This window comes from Gouania willdenowi, chromosome 9 (assembly GCF_900634775.1).
Source record: "Gouania willdenowi chromosome 9, fGouWil2.1, whole genome shotgun sequence".
NCBI lineage: Eukaryota > Metazoa > Chordata > Actinopteri > Blenniiformes > Gobiesocidae > Gouania > Gouania willdenowi.
The window spans coordinates 28,855,483-28,873,799 of NC_041052.1; the positions used below are offsets into that span (position 1 = coordinate 28,855,483).

Consider the following 18,317-nt stretch of genomic DNA (forward strand, 5'->3'; position numbering starts at 1 on the left):
ATGTAGCAGATGGACCCCAGCATGGTGCTAAAGTTACACTCTCCTCTCTCCTCCCATTGGAGCTCTCCCTTCATGCACCATAGACCTTCCACAAGTGCATTTGTGTTTGTGAGTGTCACAAGTTTTTCACCATCCTATGATGAAAATTGGCAAAAGAGAAAATAACAATTAACTAACTTGTAAGTTTCAAAAATTCCAGTGTTACAATGAGAGAATTGCTGGATAAATTAGAACCTGGAACAGTTAAATCTGTTCAGAAACAAGCTATTGATTTTTTATATTCAACCAGCTGTTTGAGGCACAGCTGTCTGTCCACATCACTGAAAAAAATAGCAGCAGTTATTTTCCAAACTATTATTATTATTACAATATTCCAGTTATTCACAGGAATAACAGCCTCTGCAGGAAGCTCTTTCATTTATTTGCAGATGCACTCAGACATAGAAACTCAAGTACCTACTTAATTACGCTTCCCAAAAAAAATTCAGCAACTGAATTAAACCAAATTTGTCTGATGCATACATCTATGCGTTTGATATGATTTGCCATCTTGCTTTTAGTAAATGAAGTAGGTGAATAGTTAGAGCTGAAGTTGTTGTCATGGCCATGTCCTCCGTCTTTTATACAGTGATCACAAGATAGATTTCCAGAAGGATTGTTTTCCATCTGAAGCAATTTTCTTCTCCAGCGGTATTAATGAAAAGTCATAGTTTGAATTTTTTAAGGTTTAATTTTCTTAACATTTAAGATGTTGTGTTCATCCAATCTAGTTCTCTTATAACTGCATGCTGATATAAAATAAGTTCAAATTAAATCCTTAATCATTGATAAGTGTAGAATAGATTCTGATATTGTTGGAAAGGATGAGTTGTACAGACTAATGTTGGAGATGTGCACTCATGGTAAAATAAATCTACATTTTAAAGCAAGTCTTACTCTTACTGAGTCCCTTTTATAAAAGATAATCTTTTACATAAATTTAGTACATCTTTGTACCCTGACTTGCTTTTTAATGGATATGCAAATTGTTACTACATTGCTAAAGTTTACCCTTCTTGTATTTTGCATTTTTTTTTTTTAAAGTTCTTAAAAACAAAATTAAATAAAACATGAAATGTGTATTTTTATCAGGGACTGGCTCAACATAGAGGCTGACATATTGGCCGCCAGGCCCTCAGTTTCCAAGATGGAATTGTTCTGTGATGACATGTAGATTTAAATGTGCTGTGCATTGACCAAAATGTACATTTGTATGTATGTTTTGTATTTTTGTATCTGTACGAAATACACAAGCTGGGTTTGCCCCCTGCCAGAAGACGAGAAGGGATCAGGGTCGAGGGTTCGAGAAATGCTGGTCCACGGGCTGCCCGTTGCTCATGGAGTGGGAGGTCGGTGGAAAAAGTGCTACTGAGAACATACCTCCCTCACTGTTTTCTGTGCAGTGTGTATATCCACCTTCTGGCTTAGTTAAAAATGTCCTGAGATGGGGTTTTCTGGTTCTGTTCTCCAGTGGTTTACTTCTTATATAAATGGAAGAACTTTTAATTTTACTATTAACAATGTAATGTCTAATGTGTCTGACCTGTCATGGGGAGTAGCCCAGGGCTCTGTTCTGGGGCCTGTTCTGTTTTTTATTGTATCTGATGCCTCTTGGTCGGTTGATCCGTGGTTTTAAAAATGTGTCTTATCATTTCTATGCAGATGATGTTCAGCTGTTTTGCTCTTTCAATGACTCAAATTTTCACTCCTTATCTAAATTCCTGAAATGTGTAGCTGCCATTAAAAAACTGGTTGACATCGAATTATCTGCAGATTAATTCTTACAAAACGGAAACTCTGGTTATTGCTCCTGATAAAAAGATCCCTCTGATTAAAAATTCCCTTGGTGCTCTGGGCACATCTGTTAAAACCAGCCTCAGAAACCTTAGGGTTGAGTTTGAAGTCAATGCCTTTGGAGGGACACTGTTGTCAACTGACCAAAAACTGTTTTTATCATCTGAGAAATATTTCCAAAGTGAGAAATTTGTTGGAAAAATCTGATCTCAAAAAGATCACCCTCGCGTTCATCTCGTCACACATTGACTATTGTAATTATGTTTTCACCTGTTTTAACAAGTCAACTCTGAAGAGACTTCAGATCATACAGAAAGCTGCTGCCAGACGTGTGACCGGTGCACCCAGAACAGCCCACATTACCCCCAATCTATCCAGTCTTTTTTGGCTTCCAGTTAAACTTTGTGCTGAGTTTAAATTTTAATCCTGACTTTCCGTGCGATGCATGTTCAGGCCCCTCAGTATACCACTGACTTCTTAAAAGAAGTATTTTTGAAGAATTTTAGAACTATTTTTGTCCCATATGTCATACATTCTCTTACTTCTGTTCTTCGCACCAACTACCAAGTTAAATTCCTTGTACTGTTTTTCAACTGTGCTTGGTGAATAAAACCCTTTCTGATTCTGATTCTGATTTTTGGCTGGTAAAAGTAAGAGTGAAGCCATAAAAAATGATCCTATTAGAAATGAAAACTGTGATAAAATGATTACACTTAAATAACATTTAAATGATGAAAGTAAATGTCAACCAAAGGGTTACTTCACAAGGAATCTTTAAATCTAGACAACTGACACATAGGAATGCACCAAAATGAAAATTTGTGACCGAATCAGAATAAAATATAAACGCTTAGCCAAATATAGAATGCGGTTGTTAAGTTTTTCACAATTTATGTATAAAAAGCCTAGATTTTTAGACATGTTTTTTAAAGAAAGTGAATGTTTATCGAATATTCTGACATGTTTTAAACATTCCAGAAGCCTTTGCTTTTCAAAAAAGCACAAAAAAGTTTTTCACTTATAATTCAAATAAAACAAAACATGCATTCCAAAAAAAAAAAACTATAGAGCATTAAAGGGGAGGTATGATGAAAAAATCCCTTTATAAGTGATATACATTCCTTTAGCCTCATTCAGAGGGTCAAAGTTGAAAAAGTTCTGTTTCCTCCCTCCTTTGTTATTCCACATTTTGTAAAAAGTCAGCTTTAAACGGGCGAGTTGGATTTTGCCCACGGTGGCAGGTGAATATGTGCTTGGTTTTTGGACAGAAATGGTTTGAAATGGGCCCGCTGAAGGACAGGTCTGAGTTTACCTCCGTACTGAGATTCTCTTACAATCTCAGTACGTGACCGCTACTTACTGAGATGTGCCCGTGCTGGATTGGCCATGCACAGAGATTGCTGTACTGATTTTTAAAAATGCTTAAAACATCACATCAGTCAACCATCGATAAAAAAATCGACCAATGATAAAAAAAAAAATTGTCGTGATCAGATTTATAAGAATACAACAGCTTGTTATTGTAAAGTTAAATTAGGTTAACTGTTATTTTTTGCAATGTACATTATAATCATGTTTTTTTGGAAAATAAATTACCCTTCACCATGAAGAATATTGACTTGTCTATCCTTTCTTTGTGGCGTTGGAACCTCTCCTGCCTCGTATATTGAGCAGTTGCACATGTTTTCCCAAGAGAAGGAGCCATTCAGCACTCATCAAATAACATTAGCTTTGAAATTGAGATTTCAATCTCAGCATGACGGAAGTAGCAAAACTCACAGCAAAACTAGCAAAAAAATCATTTTTCGGTAGTTCGCATGCTCATAATCGATCTCAGTACGAGACAATTATGTATTTGTTTTCAAAATTGTACATTTGTTGTGTCATTTGTAAGTGTTGAAATAATTTTTAAATTTGTTTTTGGTATTTGTACATGTGTTTTGCACTGCAGCTATAAATACTGTAAATTCACTTGTATTGTTATTTTAAAGACCAATGGCCAGTGACAGTGACATTTTTTTCATTCAAAAAACAATCAAATGTGGGATTTAAAAATACGCCATCAATCCTTTTTACTCATCAGACAACTAAGCATACCCTCACATTAGCATACATGGGTTACAAGGCCATCTTTTTTATATGCTGAAATTACAACCAAAGGCCTAAACGTCAACTTTCATTAACCAAATATATACCTCTTTCTTTTATTGGCCAACCTGCATATTGTACCATCCTCATTGTTATATTACTGTCAGAGTCTTATTTGAAACTGGTGGTAAATATCAATTTTTATTTTGTGTATACACGCACAGAAGAGCTGCATCTCTGGCTAATGTTTGCTGTGCACAGCTTTTTCACTTACTGTAATCAATCACTTGTATTACCGAAGTATGCATGCAATTGGCAGGAGAAAAAAATAGAAGGAAAAGTAAAGCCCAAAAAGGGTTTATGATGAAGAACACTCCTATTCTTTAAGCAATGCTTTTCTTTATTTGTAGGATGAGTGAATGGGTAAGTGTTTTGATTGATTACCCACCACTGTATCATTTTAGTCCTCCCTATACAGTTATGCTCTTCCTTTGAAACTCTTTTGTTCCCTCTCAATGCATCTCTCAATCAACCCTGCCAGGTATACACTTTACCTTTCTTTTTTTCTTTTTTTTTTAAATGAATTTCCCCTCTGGGAGATAAATAAATGTCTATTGTATTCTGTTCTATTCTATTCTATTCTATAATAAACTTTTTAAAAAGTATAAATCTAGTTATCAGTGATTTATAAAAGTGATCAGCTCCACCTCCTCTTACTGTAACTATAGCAGTTCACTTTATTAATTCTGCATGTTTGGAATATGCTGTCGGCTATTGTCTGCCAGCCTTTCTCTATCTCTTTTTTCTCTGTGCTGCTGTTACATTTTTTGTGTCAAGTCTTTTATTTCTTCATCCTGCTGCAGAAGCATCAGTTATTCACAATTGAAAATGAAGCTGCGCGTCCTTGATCCATACTTTCATCAGTGATTCTGTGATCGAATTCATGGTCTTCTTAAGAAAGCCAAGAATGCCCACTTATCTCAAACATGCATAGCCGGCTTCAGTAAACCTTGTCTCTTTATCCAGCTTTGGCAAACGTGCAACCAATTTATCCAAGATTGCGCCGACCAGATTGTGTTGGAAGAAGTGAAGTGCCGTCAGGGTAGGCAAGGTAGGCAGTGCCTACCCAAGGGTGAATTGATATTTTGATTATTTGTTTTAATTATAATACAATTATAAATTATTTATTTTTCCATTTCCAATAGCCTACAGTACCTATAAGTTTGAAAGTGTCCGCATTTTGTTCGTTTCATAGCCCAAATTACTAAGCAGCGCTATTTCCTGGAATAGATGCACAGTCTCACTCCGCTGTAAGGCAGGAGGAGGCCACGCCCCCTCCCAAAAGCACGTTGCTGCTCAGCCTCTGTTCTCATAGCTTGTTTTTACGTGTTTGCGCATGCGCAATCAGTTCCCCAAGATAACAACCATTTATGTCCAAAGGCAGCTCTCTACGCGCTAGGCTAAATGCTATACGTAAGTTCACAGTACATTAGTGGATTGATTCCATGTGACTGCTGCTGCTACGTTCTCTAGCTAGTGGGCGGGAAAACACTAGTCAGGATGACAGTGCTAAAGACGATAGAGAAACTTTTTTTTGAGGAAAAACGACAGCTTTTAAAAGATGGGAGACCAACACTTGAACTACCAGACCTTCAGCAAAGGTAAGGTCAGAAAATGTTTCATACTTTCCACAGTGAATGAAACAAAAGGAAGGATTGGCTTTGTGGATTCTCCTCACTGAGGCTGTTCCCAACCCTAGTGGTCACGGCACGTCACTGGTTGGGAGTCACTGCTTGGAGCCACAAACCCATTGTTTACACACATCAGCTGTTAGCAGTAATGCTAATGCTCCACCAGCCTATGCAGCGAGACCCAACATCGCTTGTAAACTGAAGAGGAAACAATGAGGATGTTTATAGATTCGTGGCTCACAGCGCTAACAACGGACTCGGTTGTGGAATTGGACGCCTTCCAACTTTTACGCTGTGATGGACGACGAAGAGCGGTAAGCGGAAAGTCTGGTTGTGTTTGTGTGTAGAAAGGAAGAGCTGCTGCTGCTGCTCTGGTTCTGTAGTAACGGGCAAACATTTTTACGACTCAAAATCACTGCACGTTGTTTGACATTGTGTCACACGCTACTATCGGCCTTGCTTTTAACTCACTAAACCAAAGGCCGAATGTGGCTTTTTTTGCAATAATCGGCCGAATATTCGGTGCATCCTTAATTTTAACTGTGGTTTGGACAAAAAACTGCGGCCGACACACTTCGTGTGAACCTCTGAGGATTACGCTCCGAGGGTCCAATTAGGACCCTTTGCGCTCAACCAGGTAAAGCATTGGAATCCAACATTCAACCTCTACTTTAGACAAGTTCCCCTCTAACACTTGATCCACATTTGCTGGGGTGTCCAGTTTATTTTCAAATCTGGTGTGTTTACAATTTAGATTAATTAATGTTGAGTCTTAAACAATTTAATATGCTTGTATTATTGTATTACGTTTGATGAGACAAATTATTGAAGAGTATTATTGTATAAATCATTTTCATTTAATGTGTGAAAAAAATACTAACGGCACCATACAGACTCTCAACTGGACCTTGTGATTAAAAAAACTCACACTTCCTGAAAGAGTGTTTTGTCAGATTCAATATTTACTTCAACATGCAGTTTCTTGACCAAAAAACAATAACAAAAGTGTGTGGATTGCCAAAAAAGATCAATATGTTAATCAGCTATGGATATACACACACCCAAGCACGTAAGTTGCTTTACTATTAAACAAGCCATTTTCAAACACTAATGTTTGGCAGAAAAACTAAAATCAGTCATTTTTCAGAAAACAAAAGTTTTTGTGTTTTTTCTCCATTTCTCTAATGCTGACTTGTTCCTGGTTTTCCTCATGGAGTGTCACCAATGATAAACTAGATCTGCTTTGGTTTTAGACCCGAGTACATTTGTAATATTTCCTAAAAATACAAATACAAGAGCATTAAGAGCCAATCCCCAAATATTGTCTTTGCCAGATATTCACAGATATCTGAATCAGTGATCCTGATCATGGTGCCATGATCATTCACATTTTAAAGGCTTGTAAGAAATGTCTATCCCCGTTAGTAACGATACAATACAACTGTATTGTTAATAATGGGCCAAGATAACTGAGTCATCTTTCATAAGAATCTCTCAATTATTAACCAAGTTATTAATTTTTGAAATTGCTGAGTGATGAGTGATAGGGATTTTTTAAACTATTCCAGAATATGTACAGTGATTCGAATCCTTGCCAAAATCTGTTTGAATCTTCAAAAGTGTAAGGTGGATCTTTGTTGTCAAAAACATGTAAAGTATTTTTACCTCCTTGGCAGAGGTACGTAATTTCCGGGCTATAAAGTGCACTGTTTTATTGCCTGCATTATAATAATTGAGCAACTTTCTAAGAAAAATCCACACAATTTTTTTACTTCATCCATGTTGCTGCAACGCTCTCTCTCTCTCTCTCTCTCTCTCTCTCTCTCTCATCATGACAAAATGAGTGATCAGAATGATTCAGTGCGAGCAAGAACGATTTATTGTAAACAATTTCATTGTTCCACCTGGTCTAATGTGAGCTCAATTTTGTGGCTTATAAAACCGGGAAAAATCCACACTTTAGCCGAGTCATTGTTTAAGCCACATTATTCAAAGCATGAGAAAAAAGTAGCAGCTTATAGTCCAGAAATTATGGTAATATTCTTTCCTAAAATTGGTGGTTTGGGATGGGCATTTGTGCTGTGACTTTATGTTAATTCACCACAAACAATCATATCACAACATATACTCACAGTTTAAGGACATAGCTTCTCCATCTAGCACTAGAAAGCATGGTGATCGTGTAAAGGGTCCTCACATGGTACGGTTTAACAAGTGGGAGCCCAGCCCCTTTTTGCTCAGGTAGTTCAAATTAAAATGTAGACGATGTTAAGTTCTTATTAAATTATAGGTAGACATACTTCTTCGGTCTGTAGTCTGGGATGCTTCTGTCCAGGGAGATGCGGTCACTGAGCTGAGCATTGTAGCCATACTCTTCATACTTGCCCTCGCCATCATGGCTTTCTTCTCCCAGAGTGGCAGCAGCTCCTCCTTGACCAAGGCCTCCAGGCCCCTCTACCAGTCCCATGGGCTTTGCTAGACCTGTCAGGGAGACAGCACAAAAATGATTATAAAGATATACATGTTTGTGTGTAGAGACAGCCACTTAACAGATACAAAGAATAATACGAGACAGGTGAAAAATGTCTTGCAGAAAAGCAGCTGACTGACATTCCTGGGTAGTGTGAGAGGACGGGCAGATGGCAGATGTTAGTCAATACAAATTACAAAAGCTCCAAAGTGATCAGACACTTCACAATGATAAGCAAAGTGATAAAAAAAAAAAAAAAAAAACAGACGAGTGACATAGCAGAACAGTCAACACTACAATAGAAACAATAGAAAACTTCCGATAACGTATAAAGGAAAAACAGTAGGGAAGTAACGATTAATCATAAGGCAGTTAAAAATCGATTCATAGGTATCACGATTCACATCGATACTGTGAAAATTGAATCGCAGAACTTTTTTTAACCATCTATACAGAAGTGTTGGCGGTGGGCGAAATCTACCAATACTTTCTTTCTGGCCACCTTCTACTTCTAAACATGTTCATAAATGATTCCTTACCCCTTTAGCACCAAAAAATATCTGTAATATTACGTGAGTATCTGTAAAAGTCACGTTTTTCTATTAGCTCTGTCTGCTAGCATAGCATCTCTTCTTCAATGCAAGGTATCTGCATGCCAACCGACCACTGGGTTACCGGCGCCCTCTGCTGGTCCAAACAAATATCTGACCTAAATACAGTGCAATGACTGTTTCTTTTTTTTTTTTAAGTCCAATTGTTAAGGCACAAAATACATTTTCAGTTGCACTTTTAAAAAGAACTATTATGCAGTTTTGCATTGTTTACTATAGAACCAGAATTTAAATTAATAGGCTTATTCTTCATTTGTATTATTCCTTTATTTATTTCATTCAAGATTTATTTTTAGTTAAATTGCATTGTTTTGAATAGTTTATCAAGGGATTCTTTTGACAATGAAAAACAAAAGGAAAATAGTACAGTATTTTCTAGTTTTTTCCCCCAAAAAAATAAAGGAATATTTTTCAGTCATCATTTTTCCACCGTCAGTCAATCAATTAATCGATCAATCAATCAATCATGGTATCGTGAACCCAGTATCGTGAATCGAATCGTATCGGGAGTTAAGTGAATCGTTACACCCCTAAAAAACAGTCTCATGACATATATCATAGTTACTCCAACTGTAATGCATACTTTTATGCCCTGTTTTATGCTTTGGGTGCCAGAGTTCCATTTAACCAAAAGATTTTATTCTACAAAAGAAAATCCGCCCACACTCAGGGAGAAAGCTGAGCTCTGAACCAACAGCCTTAACTAAGAGACAATATTAAAAAAGTCCACATTAAAATGTGTTCTCATTTTACTTATTTATTTGGTTTTTTTGGATACAGAATACAGAAATGCTAAAAGAATATTTGTACTGAATTTAGTTTATTGTGGAATTCTGAAGTATTTCAAAAGTTAATTGCATCAACAGACTACCAGATGTTTTAATGTTTTCATTGCTAGATCTACATTGCTAAATAGAAAATAATCATGGAAAGACTGTTCTTGCTTTATCCATGCAGTTTTCTTTTATTTCCACCTGAAAAGCAACCACATTGCCACAAAGCTGGTGAATGGCAGATAGTCCTTTGTCAACCTAATTACAGGTAGATTTTCATCACTCAAATAAAGTATGAGGAGATTTAAGTGTGTCAAACCGATAAGAGACTAATTGTCATACCAGCCTGTCATTGTCCAATCTCATTAGATCTCGAAAGCTAAGCCTGTCTGGGCCTGGCTAGATGGATGGCAGAATACTGAGAATTCCAGGTGCCACAGTAGGGGACAGTCGCTCCAGTGGCATCTGTCTTTGTGTCCTTGGGCAAAACACTTCACCCACATTGCCTAGTATGAATGTAGTGTGTGAGTAAGTGTTGGTGGTGGTCAGAGGGACCGATGGCGCACAATGGCAGCCTTGCTTCTGTCTGCCCCAAGACAGCTGTGGCAACAATAGTAGCTTACCACCACAAAGTGTGGAGTGAAAGAATAATACCTTAATTCTGTAAAGCGCTTTGAGTGTCTATGATAAACCACTATATAAAATCAAATGCATTATTATTATCAATATTGCTAGCTTCATTTAGTAAGACCCTCAACAGGGAGAAACATTTGCAATGGAATTATGCTTGCCCCAAATTCAGAAAATTAGTAAGTAACACGTGTTTATTAGCTCAAAGCTAATTATTAGCAAGTTTTTGCCACCACTAGACCGAGCAGACACAATCGACACTGGAAAAGATGACAGGGTTCAGAGCCAAAATGATAAGTGGATAAATGATTGTAGTGGACAGTCGATCACTCTTAGTGGTAAAGGATGTGGGCGGGGCTACTACTACTAGAAACGATTGCTTGATGTTATTATAGTACTTTATGGGTCTGTTTTATTTATTTCATATTATCTGAAGGAGAGAAAAAGCATATGATATGCTAACTTATAGCACTACATATGGACCTGATGCTTTATTTCATTTTCATTTTCTATTATTTGGAGATTGACAAAAGTACGCATCAATATTCCCCTGATGGTCTAAACTAAAGGTGTCAGCAGCCCTTGGGACTAGTCTCACATACAGTGGAATGGAAATGGTTCAAGTCTATTAAAAACAATAAATGCCACAATCATGTAATTTAAATGAAAATACCTCAAGTTGAGGGTGTTTCTCTGCAATTTTTAGGTGAGATTAAAAAGAGATTATTCAAATTAATCGCACAATATTTTTCATCTATTGACAGCGCTAAAACTAAGACTTACTGACAAAGGTGTAACTAAAAGAGGACCACAAAAGGCTGAAAACAAATACAAAATACAGACCCTGACACTGATATATCTGTTTTTATGATGATCACAATTGGTTCTGATTAATCAGATAATTTTACTGCCCTGATTTCTAAAAGACAATAGCATGGTTATCAAGGTAAAGTTGGATCCTGAGTCTATCAAAACATTATTCATATTATGTGATGTTCACTGTATTTCTCCGAGCATTGATGAATAGGGCTCTTGTCACAAATACAAGCTACTGAAAAGCTCCAACGACACCATTGATTGAGGCTGAGACATAAAAACATTAGCTTACATTTACCTACCGTTATTATTATTATATAGAAGAAAAAAGTAAGGTAATGGACCATAAAAGTGTGGGTGACTGCTACTCTATTATCTTTATCAACTCTTTGTCAGTTTTACAGGGTCCATTACATAGGTCATGGGTAACATCTCACATGGGTTTCATGTCACATGGGTACAAGAATCCATGGGCACAACGGAGGTTGGTGCCAAGTTCAAAGTTACTGCTAGAGCACATTTTCCACATATCCCATGATATTCCATTATAGTGGACTTTGAATTAATTTCAAGTACTCCTCGGTTCTCTGTTTGTACAAGCAGAAGTGAGCTCAATCAATCAATCAATCAATCAATCAATCAATCAATCAAAATAAATTAAAAGGTAAGCCACCCAGAAACAGAAGATATGCAGAGAATCATCCCTTTTAAATATAAGCCTGTATAAAACAGATACATACAACATGCATACATGTAGCAACTAGATTGCACTTCTTATATTGTTAACCTCAGACAACAAATACAGACATGGTTAAAAAAAAAACAAACTGGACCTTTTGCCTTTTATAAGGTCCTTTATCGCAATAACCTTTATTGCAATAACAAAACATGCATTGCTGTCTCATAATGATTGCACTTCCTGTGGTGTTGACCTTTGACAGCATGTGCAGACAAGTAAAAAAAAAAAAGGTCCTTTATCGTAGGACTCTATAAAACCATATGAACTCAGCACCAAACAACAGCGTTACCCATAGAACTTAACCAAAAAAGTGATCAAAGTTATGTGCATCCTATAATTTCAGTTTCTATCATGATGCAGTTTTGTTTTGTTTCTTTTGTTTGTTTTAAAAAGCTACATTTGCAGAGTATACTGCAAAGTGTGATGTTTTAGCTCAATTCAAACAGTCTTAGTGCAAAACTGGTGGCAGCAACTACACAGAATACGCACAATTAATGTTTCAGTGAGCTACTTTACAGACTTTCCATCAGTTTCCTCTGCACACTAAGCACAACACGTGCAGTTTTTCGAGGTAAGGTTTTGTTGGAACAAATATAAAAATGATAGGTTAGATGGAAATTCTAAATAAAGCAAATTCAGCCCCAAGGTAAGTAATGAGAATACAATATTGACATGTCCATGTTAACTTTTGATACATTTTAAAGTTTCAGTAAAGTGGTAGATACAGACAGAATGCTTATTATGCAATCCAAGTTTTTAGTTCACCTCTGCAGATCATTCGACCTGCGGCTGTTTCTCATATCATCAGATGGACAGACAGAGTGACTAAACCGTGCATACCAATAAAAACCTCAAATATCCACCTCACCCATTCAGGAGCAGTGGTATAATCACCAAATTTGGATGGCCTCAAAGCCTTGGGTGCTCCAGAGGCTTTGTAATCGGAACCAAATGACTGCAAACTGGCTCGGCTCATGAGAAGGATTTTGCGTGCCCTGCATCACATCACGGAGCAGTCATCTGGCATGGCTGCTTGAGCTGCACAATAACACAGATACCCTGCAGAGAAAGAAACCTGAGCTGGAGGGTCTCTTTGTCTCTGTGTGAGTCTTGGACACAGGATAGTCCAATTCAGGATTAGGTCTATTTGTTGGTGGGTTGTGGTGCTTTAACTTTGATTCAAGTCCATCCAACACATCCCTCCATCCATTCATCCATATACTGTACAGTATCATATGTAAAGCACCTACGACCTTCACTTTTATATATACAGACATTTTAAGAATCTGAGTAAGACATTTTCCACTAGTGGCGTGCCACAAAGCAGTGACCCAATTCTTAGGCCACCAAACCAGACCCTCTTAACGCCCGAGCTGTGCTATGGACATTAAAGGCCATCAAAGATGTTTTCTTTGAGATCGTTTCCTACCACAGAGGAGGAGTACAGAGGGTGACACGCAGGAAAATTCAACATTAGCCAGATTGTAACACCTTAAAGTAAAAATGTGGCAGAAGGTATCCAAACCATGCCTCGTTAAAATGTAAACATGTGACTTATAGACAGGTAGAATTTGATTATTGTTGTTTTGGGTTTTTTTCCCCATAAAATTCATACATTTCTTGAAAACAAGAAAAAAGGTGAAAAGATGAGAGGCTTATTTTACCATTTGAAACAGTTAAATTTGAAACTGACAATAAAACACCAAAAGGTGCACAAATAATATTAAATCTTCTGGCAAATAGTCCTGAAGTATTGTTTGCCAAATTTGCAGATATGGCAATCATGACCTTTGAACAAATAAATGCCCACTTTGCTTGGACCATCTTGTTTTCCTACAATAAAAATGAATGAAGTATTTTCCCTCACCTTTACAGCTCACATTCTCTTGGTACTTGTAACGCACCACTTCACAGTCTTTCAATATTTCTAAATTCTGTATTGAAATGTGCTTCTCAACTTTCTTTATAGACCCATGTTTGGGCAGTAGGGGGTTATAGAATGTGAATTACAATGTTCTTTAGGTTTGTACCTGCTAGGCAGCATTTATGGCCACTGCTCTACCATGGTCTGTGTATGTTGCTTGTTGACTTAATGGGGAAATATTATGAAAAATCCACTTTTGCAGTTTTTTTTTTTTTTTTTTAATCACGTGAGGTAATGTTTAATTTGTTTCATTCATGTCACCAAAGTCCGTATCACGGCAGCTTTGTAAGCGGCCTCTGGTTAATAATAATAATTAATTGACCAATATCATTTTCTCTCTGGCGGAAGACATGAACACCGGTGGAGTGAGGGTGGGACCATTTTACACTTCGCAAGGTGGACATCGTAGTCCAGTGTAGATACTGTAAGATGGATCCAGCCTACCATAACCGTACTTCCACGATGTTGCAGCACCAGAAAGAAAATATCCTGTTCTGCAAGCGGAGTCGGAGCCTCTATAAGATAATGCATGTTATCCTGTATTATGAGTTAATGTTTATGAGGCATAAGTAACAAGAGGGTAAATGTGTTAAAATGTCACTCACATAACTTAACTCTTCATCTCTCCCACATGTGTAGGGCTAGAAAAAGACTCTCACACACACACACACACACACACACACACACACACACACACACACACATATAAAATATACTAAATTGGTAAAATAAAACAAAAAACTAAACAATATTTATAGAAAAAGTACACAAAATGACAACATAAATGCACAAAAATATACAAAATGACTCCAGAAACACACAAAATGACAACAAAATAACTGTAAATATACACAAAAAGACATACACTAAACGACAACTAAAATATGAAAATTAGTATAAAAAAACACAAAACTAACTATTTATACATAATATACACAAAATGACTCCAGAATCACACACAAATTCGGGAAGTCCCGATACAACTTTTTCACTTCTGATACGATACCAATATTGCAGCCTTGAGTATTGGCCAATAGTGATATCAATACGATACGATATCAGCACAAATCTTACATACCTTTATTGCATATTTTGTAGTGTGTAATGTTAGAAAAAGCTTGATCAAGTGATGTTACTCACACAGAGAACAATAGTCAACAACAGTAGCTATGAGAAAAAGGTATTTTAACCTTCATCATAATATCTACAGTATTCTACAATTGAATATATATAATATAATATAATATAATATATACCTGTGATTTTAGATGCAGTCCGATAAAATCTGATATTTATTTTCTGGCTGATATCGGACCGATATCCCACATCAATATCGGATTGGGACACCCCTAACTAAAATGCAACAAAAAAAAAACGATAATTATACAAAAAATGCACAAAAAGACAACAGAAAAATACAAAAATACACATGATTCCAAAAATCATACATTACAGAAAAATAAACCAAATGACAAAAATATCAAAATGAGTAAAAAAAAAAAAACAACAAACTCAAGAATATTTATTCAAAAATGCTAAGTAAATGCTAAATGTGGACAAAGCTGAATTGTTGTACAAATCAATGTTATTTTATCACAGCGGCACATGAACAGCTTTGTCCGTACAGGTCCCTCATGCACCATGGAGGAAGCTGCTGGTTTTACCAGATTATAGGTTATAGAGTTGGCTACACCCGTTTAACTTTTATTTTTTTTATGATAAACCTAAGGAAATAGGCTGTATATTTATTTATATTTTTTGCCCTGGTACTTGTTTACTGTTAAGTTGAAGTTTTGAAAAATCCTTTTGAATAACATTTTGAGGAATAACTGACAATTGCTTGCTCATTTTAGGAGGTCTTTCATATTTCATAACACACTATTGATATAGTTCTTTACGTAGACAAAAGTGTATTTTTTCCGATTACTCGATTAATCTATGAAAAAATCGACAGAATACAAAAAAAAATAGCCATATCACCCAGCCCGAGTTGGTGGACGTCGCTAGTCAGGGGTGGGTGTGTGTGTGTGGTGGTGGTGGTGGTGGTGGGGTGGGGGCTCCCCTTCCCAGAATTTCATATTACCGGCCCTCCTCACAGTGTTTTACTGTAATGTGCAGTTTTTTTTTTGGCTGAAAACAATAACAACAGTGTCTGTAGCAAAAATGAAATTGCTTTCGTTATCAATCACTGATCACCCAGTAAAAAAGCGTGACATGAAGTGAGTGAGCGTCTACAGACACGTCCACTCATGAATATCCATAAGTAGGCCCCAAAACGACCCAATTTAAGAACTGCTCAGAAAGTGACTTTGCAGAGCGCTAAAACTCTGGAAAACAGGCGAGTTTGGGAAAATAAACCTCAAATACTGTTTTTGGGGTTCTTAGAACAAATGGAAATGGGTGAAAAATAGCATGATATGTCCCCTTTAAGGAGATGAGCTGTCAAGTAAAAGAGATGCTACTTTTGAGGTTCTGTTTTTTTATGTAGAGCTGCTCAATAGTTAGCCATGTTTTTTTCATAACAGAGATCCTGAGGTCAATCAATATTTGAATGTATTTCCATCCATCCAGTTTCTGGGGCAACACACAGGCAACCACTCACACTCACAGTCACTAGTACGGGCAATTTAGAGGCTCCCATCAACCAAACATGTTTTTGGATTGTGAGAGGAAGCCGGAGTATCCGGGGAAAACCCACGTAAGCACAGGGAGAACATGCAAACTGCACACAGAAAGGACCCAAGTGTCACTGTGCGCCAGATAGCTCCCACTTTTATTTTGTTTTCATTTTGAGGATTTGGGCAACCTAAAAAAAACAACAAACTAACTTTATTTTTGAATTACATTTACCACAATGATGTTTGCATAATTTTCAGTTAATACTATTTCTGATATATTTGTATTAAGTTTATAAGGAATACTGAACACCATAAAAGTGTTTTGAAAAAGGTTTTTTTTGTCTGTGTATTATCCAAATGAGGGACATGCTACTCATTCAGGATGTTACACTCCATCTTTTTTATGTCAATGCCGAAATCTGCCACATTGTAAAGGACAGTTTACCACAGAAAAAACTATGCATATTTAGCTATAAATGTCAAAAATCGCATTCACATTAGTAGCAAGCTATAAAACAAGCAAGACAAACATCTGCACTCTTTCTGTTTCCAAACATTTAAAATAATATGACTTTATGGTATAATTAATCAACCTTACATGTTCTGATATAAAATATCTCTAAAATACTCATTTGTGTGATTGGAATGAACCAATAGATTAGTTAATTGTATCAATTGTTAGTTATATTTCCCCCCACAGTATTAACAAGTATGTTCTCTTCTTCTAAAACCGATGATTCCTTAAAGATAACCTGAACTGATTTGTATCTGTCCCTGGAAGGGTGTTATCAACCAACAGCTCATCTGCATATAATTAGTGAAAGTAATTCATTTTCATCAGCTTCACCATGCTAAGATGTGAAGTCCATGCATGCACAGCATTCGTGCACACTGCGATGCATATGATGGATGTACAGGGAGCATCAAGCATGTATCCGCATTCATTAGAGCGTGTGACATATTTTCTTTCGCCTCAAAATAAACAGTGTTGGTTTCCTGGCCGTAATTGGGCATTATAGATAAGAGGCCTATCTTTGCTGCAGCTGGGCCCGTTAGGCTGGCATCCTAACAGCACCTACGCACTGGGAGTGACAGGCATAGCTGATGGCAACAGTGTGGCTGAAAACTGTGGAATAACAACTGAGCACAAACAATGATGTATCAAACCCTGATCAGGTGACTAAAATGAATTGTACCTCATTCTTTATATAACATTATTACAGTATACGTTTAGATTCACATTGCATATTGTCCTTTGTGCATATACTGTATGAGTTTTGTGTGTTTTCAAATGTATTAAAGAAGTGAAACACTTTGACAAGTGGATATATTTTGATTAATTGGTAATGAAATAATGATAATGTCTCATTGTTAGACTTGTAATGAGCAGCAACATGCACATGTGCAAAAAAGGGCAGCTCACCCCTACAGCTTCTTCACAAATAAATCAATAATTCTGGAGTTGGTTCAAACTTAAAGCGCCTAGTAAACCAGGTCAACCAAATACTAGTACAGAACTTAAAACGCTGGGTGAACCAGTGAAACCACACACTAATAGAGCTCTCACTCTCCACCAACAGAGAATAACTAAGCCCATGGTAGAGTCACCCAAGGCAAATTCTTCCTCAGTGAAGGATCAGACAAAGGCAAATCTTACCAGACATATCTACTTATCCCTCTATGGCCTAATATTTAAAACAAACTGTCTGCTAAGCTCATGCACTGGCCCTATCAGCTGATCGCTAACAGCCGCAAACAAACTGCTTTCATTATGTATGTTGGAGCTGAGGGTCCAGTATCCAGAGAAGGAGAAGAGGATGACCTACTTGAGGATTCGAGTGGATAAACTGGAACAATACAGTAGGACATTATCATCACTGGGCTCCATATTAAAACCCCTGTCCTACGCCAGAGCGTGACTATGGAGAATTCTACAGCTGACAGACCCAGCAGCTGTCCTCATCAGGTCAGAAAACACAAAATCCAGCTACTTAAACAGGGAAGAAACCTAAAGTCTCTAACGTTTTTATGAATGAGCACAAAACAGAGGCTCTGTAAGTGATGCACTGTGCAGAGCGAAAGGTTTCCAGGAATACTGTCGCTCGTGAGCTCATAGGTGCCGCA

General features: G+C 37.0%; 1 protein-coding gene across 1 annotated transcript in view; it reads right to left on the reverse strand.

Annotated features, from left to right (window-relative positions):
* Nucleotides 1-18,317, reverse strand: part of galnt9 (polypeptide N-acetylgalactosaminyltransferase 9) — a 149,043-nt gene that overhangs the window by 117,533 nt on the left and 13,193 nt on the right. The window contains exon 2 of the mRNA XM_028457463.1: nucleotides 7,913-8,093. Coding sequence (XP_028313264.1) covers nucleotides 7,913-8,093 — 181 coding nt within the window. The remainder of the gene's footprint in view (nucleotides 1-7,912; nucleotides 8,094-18,317) is intronic.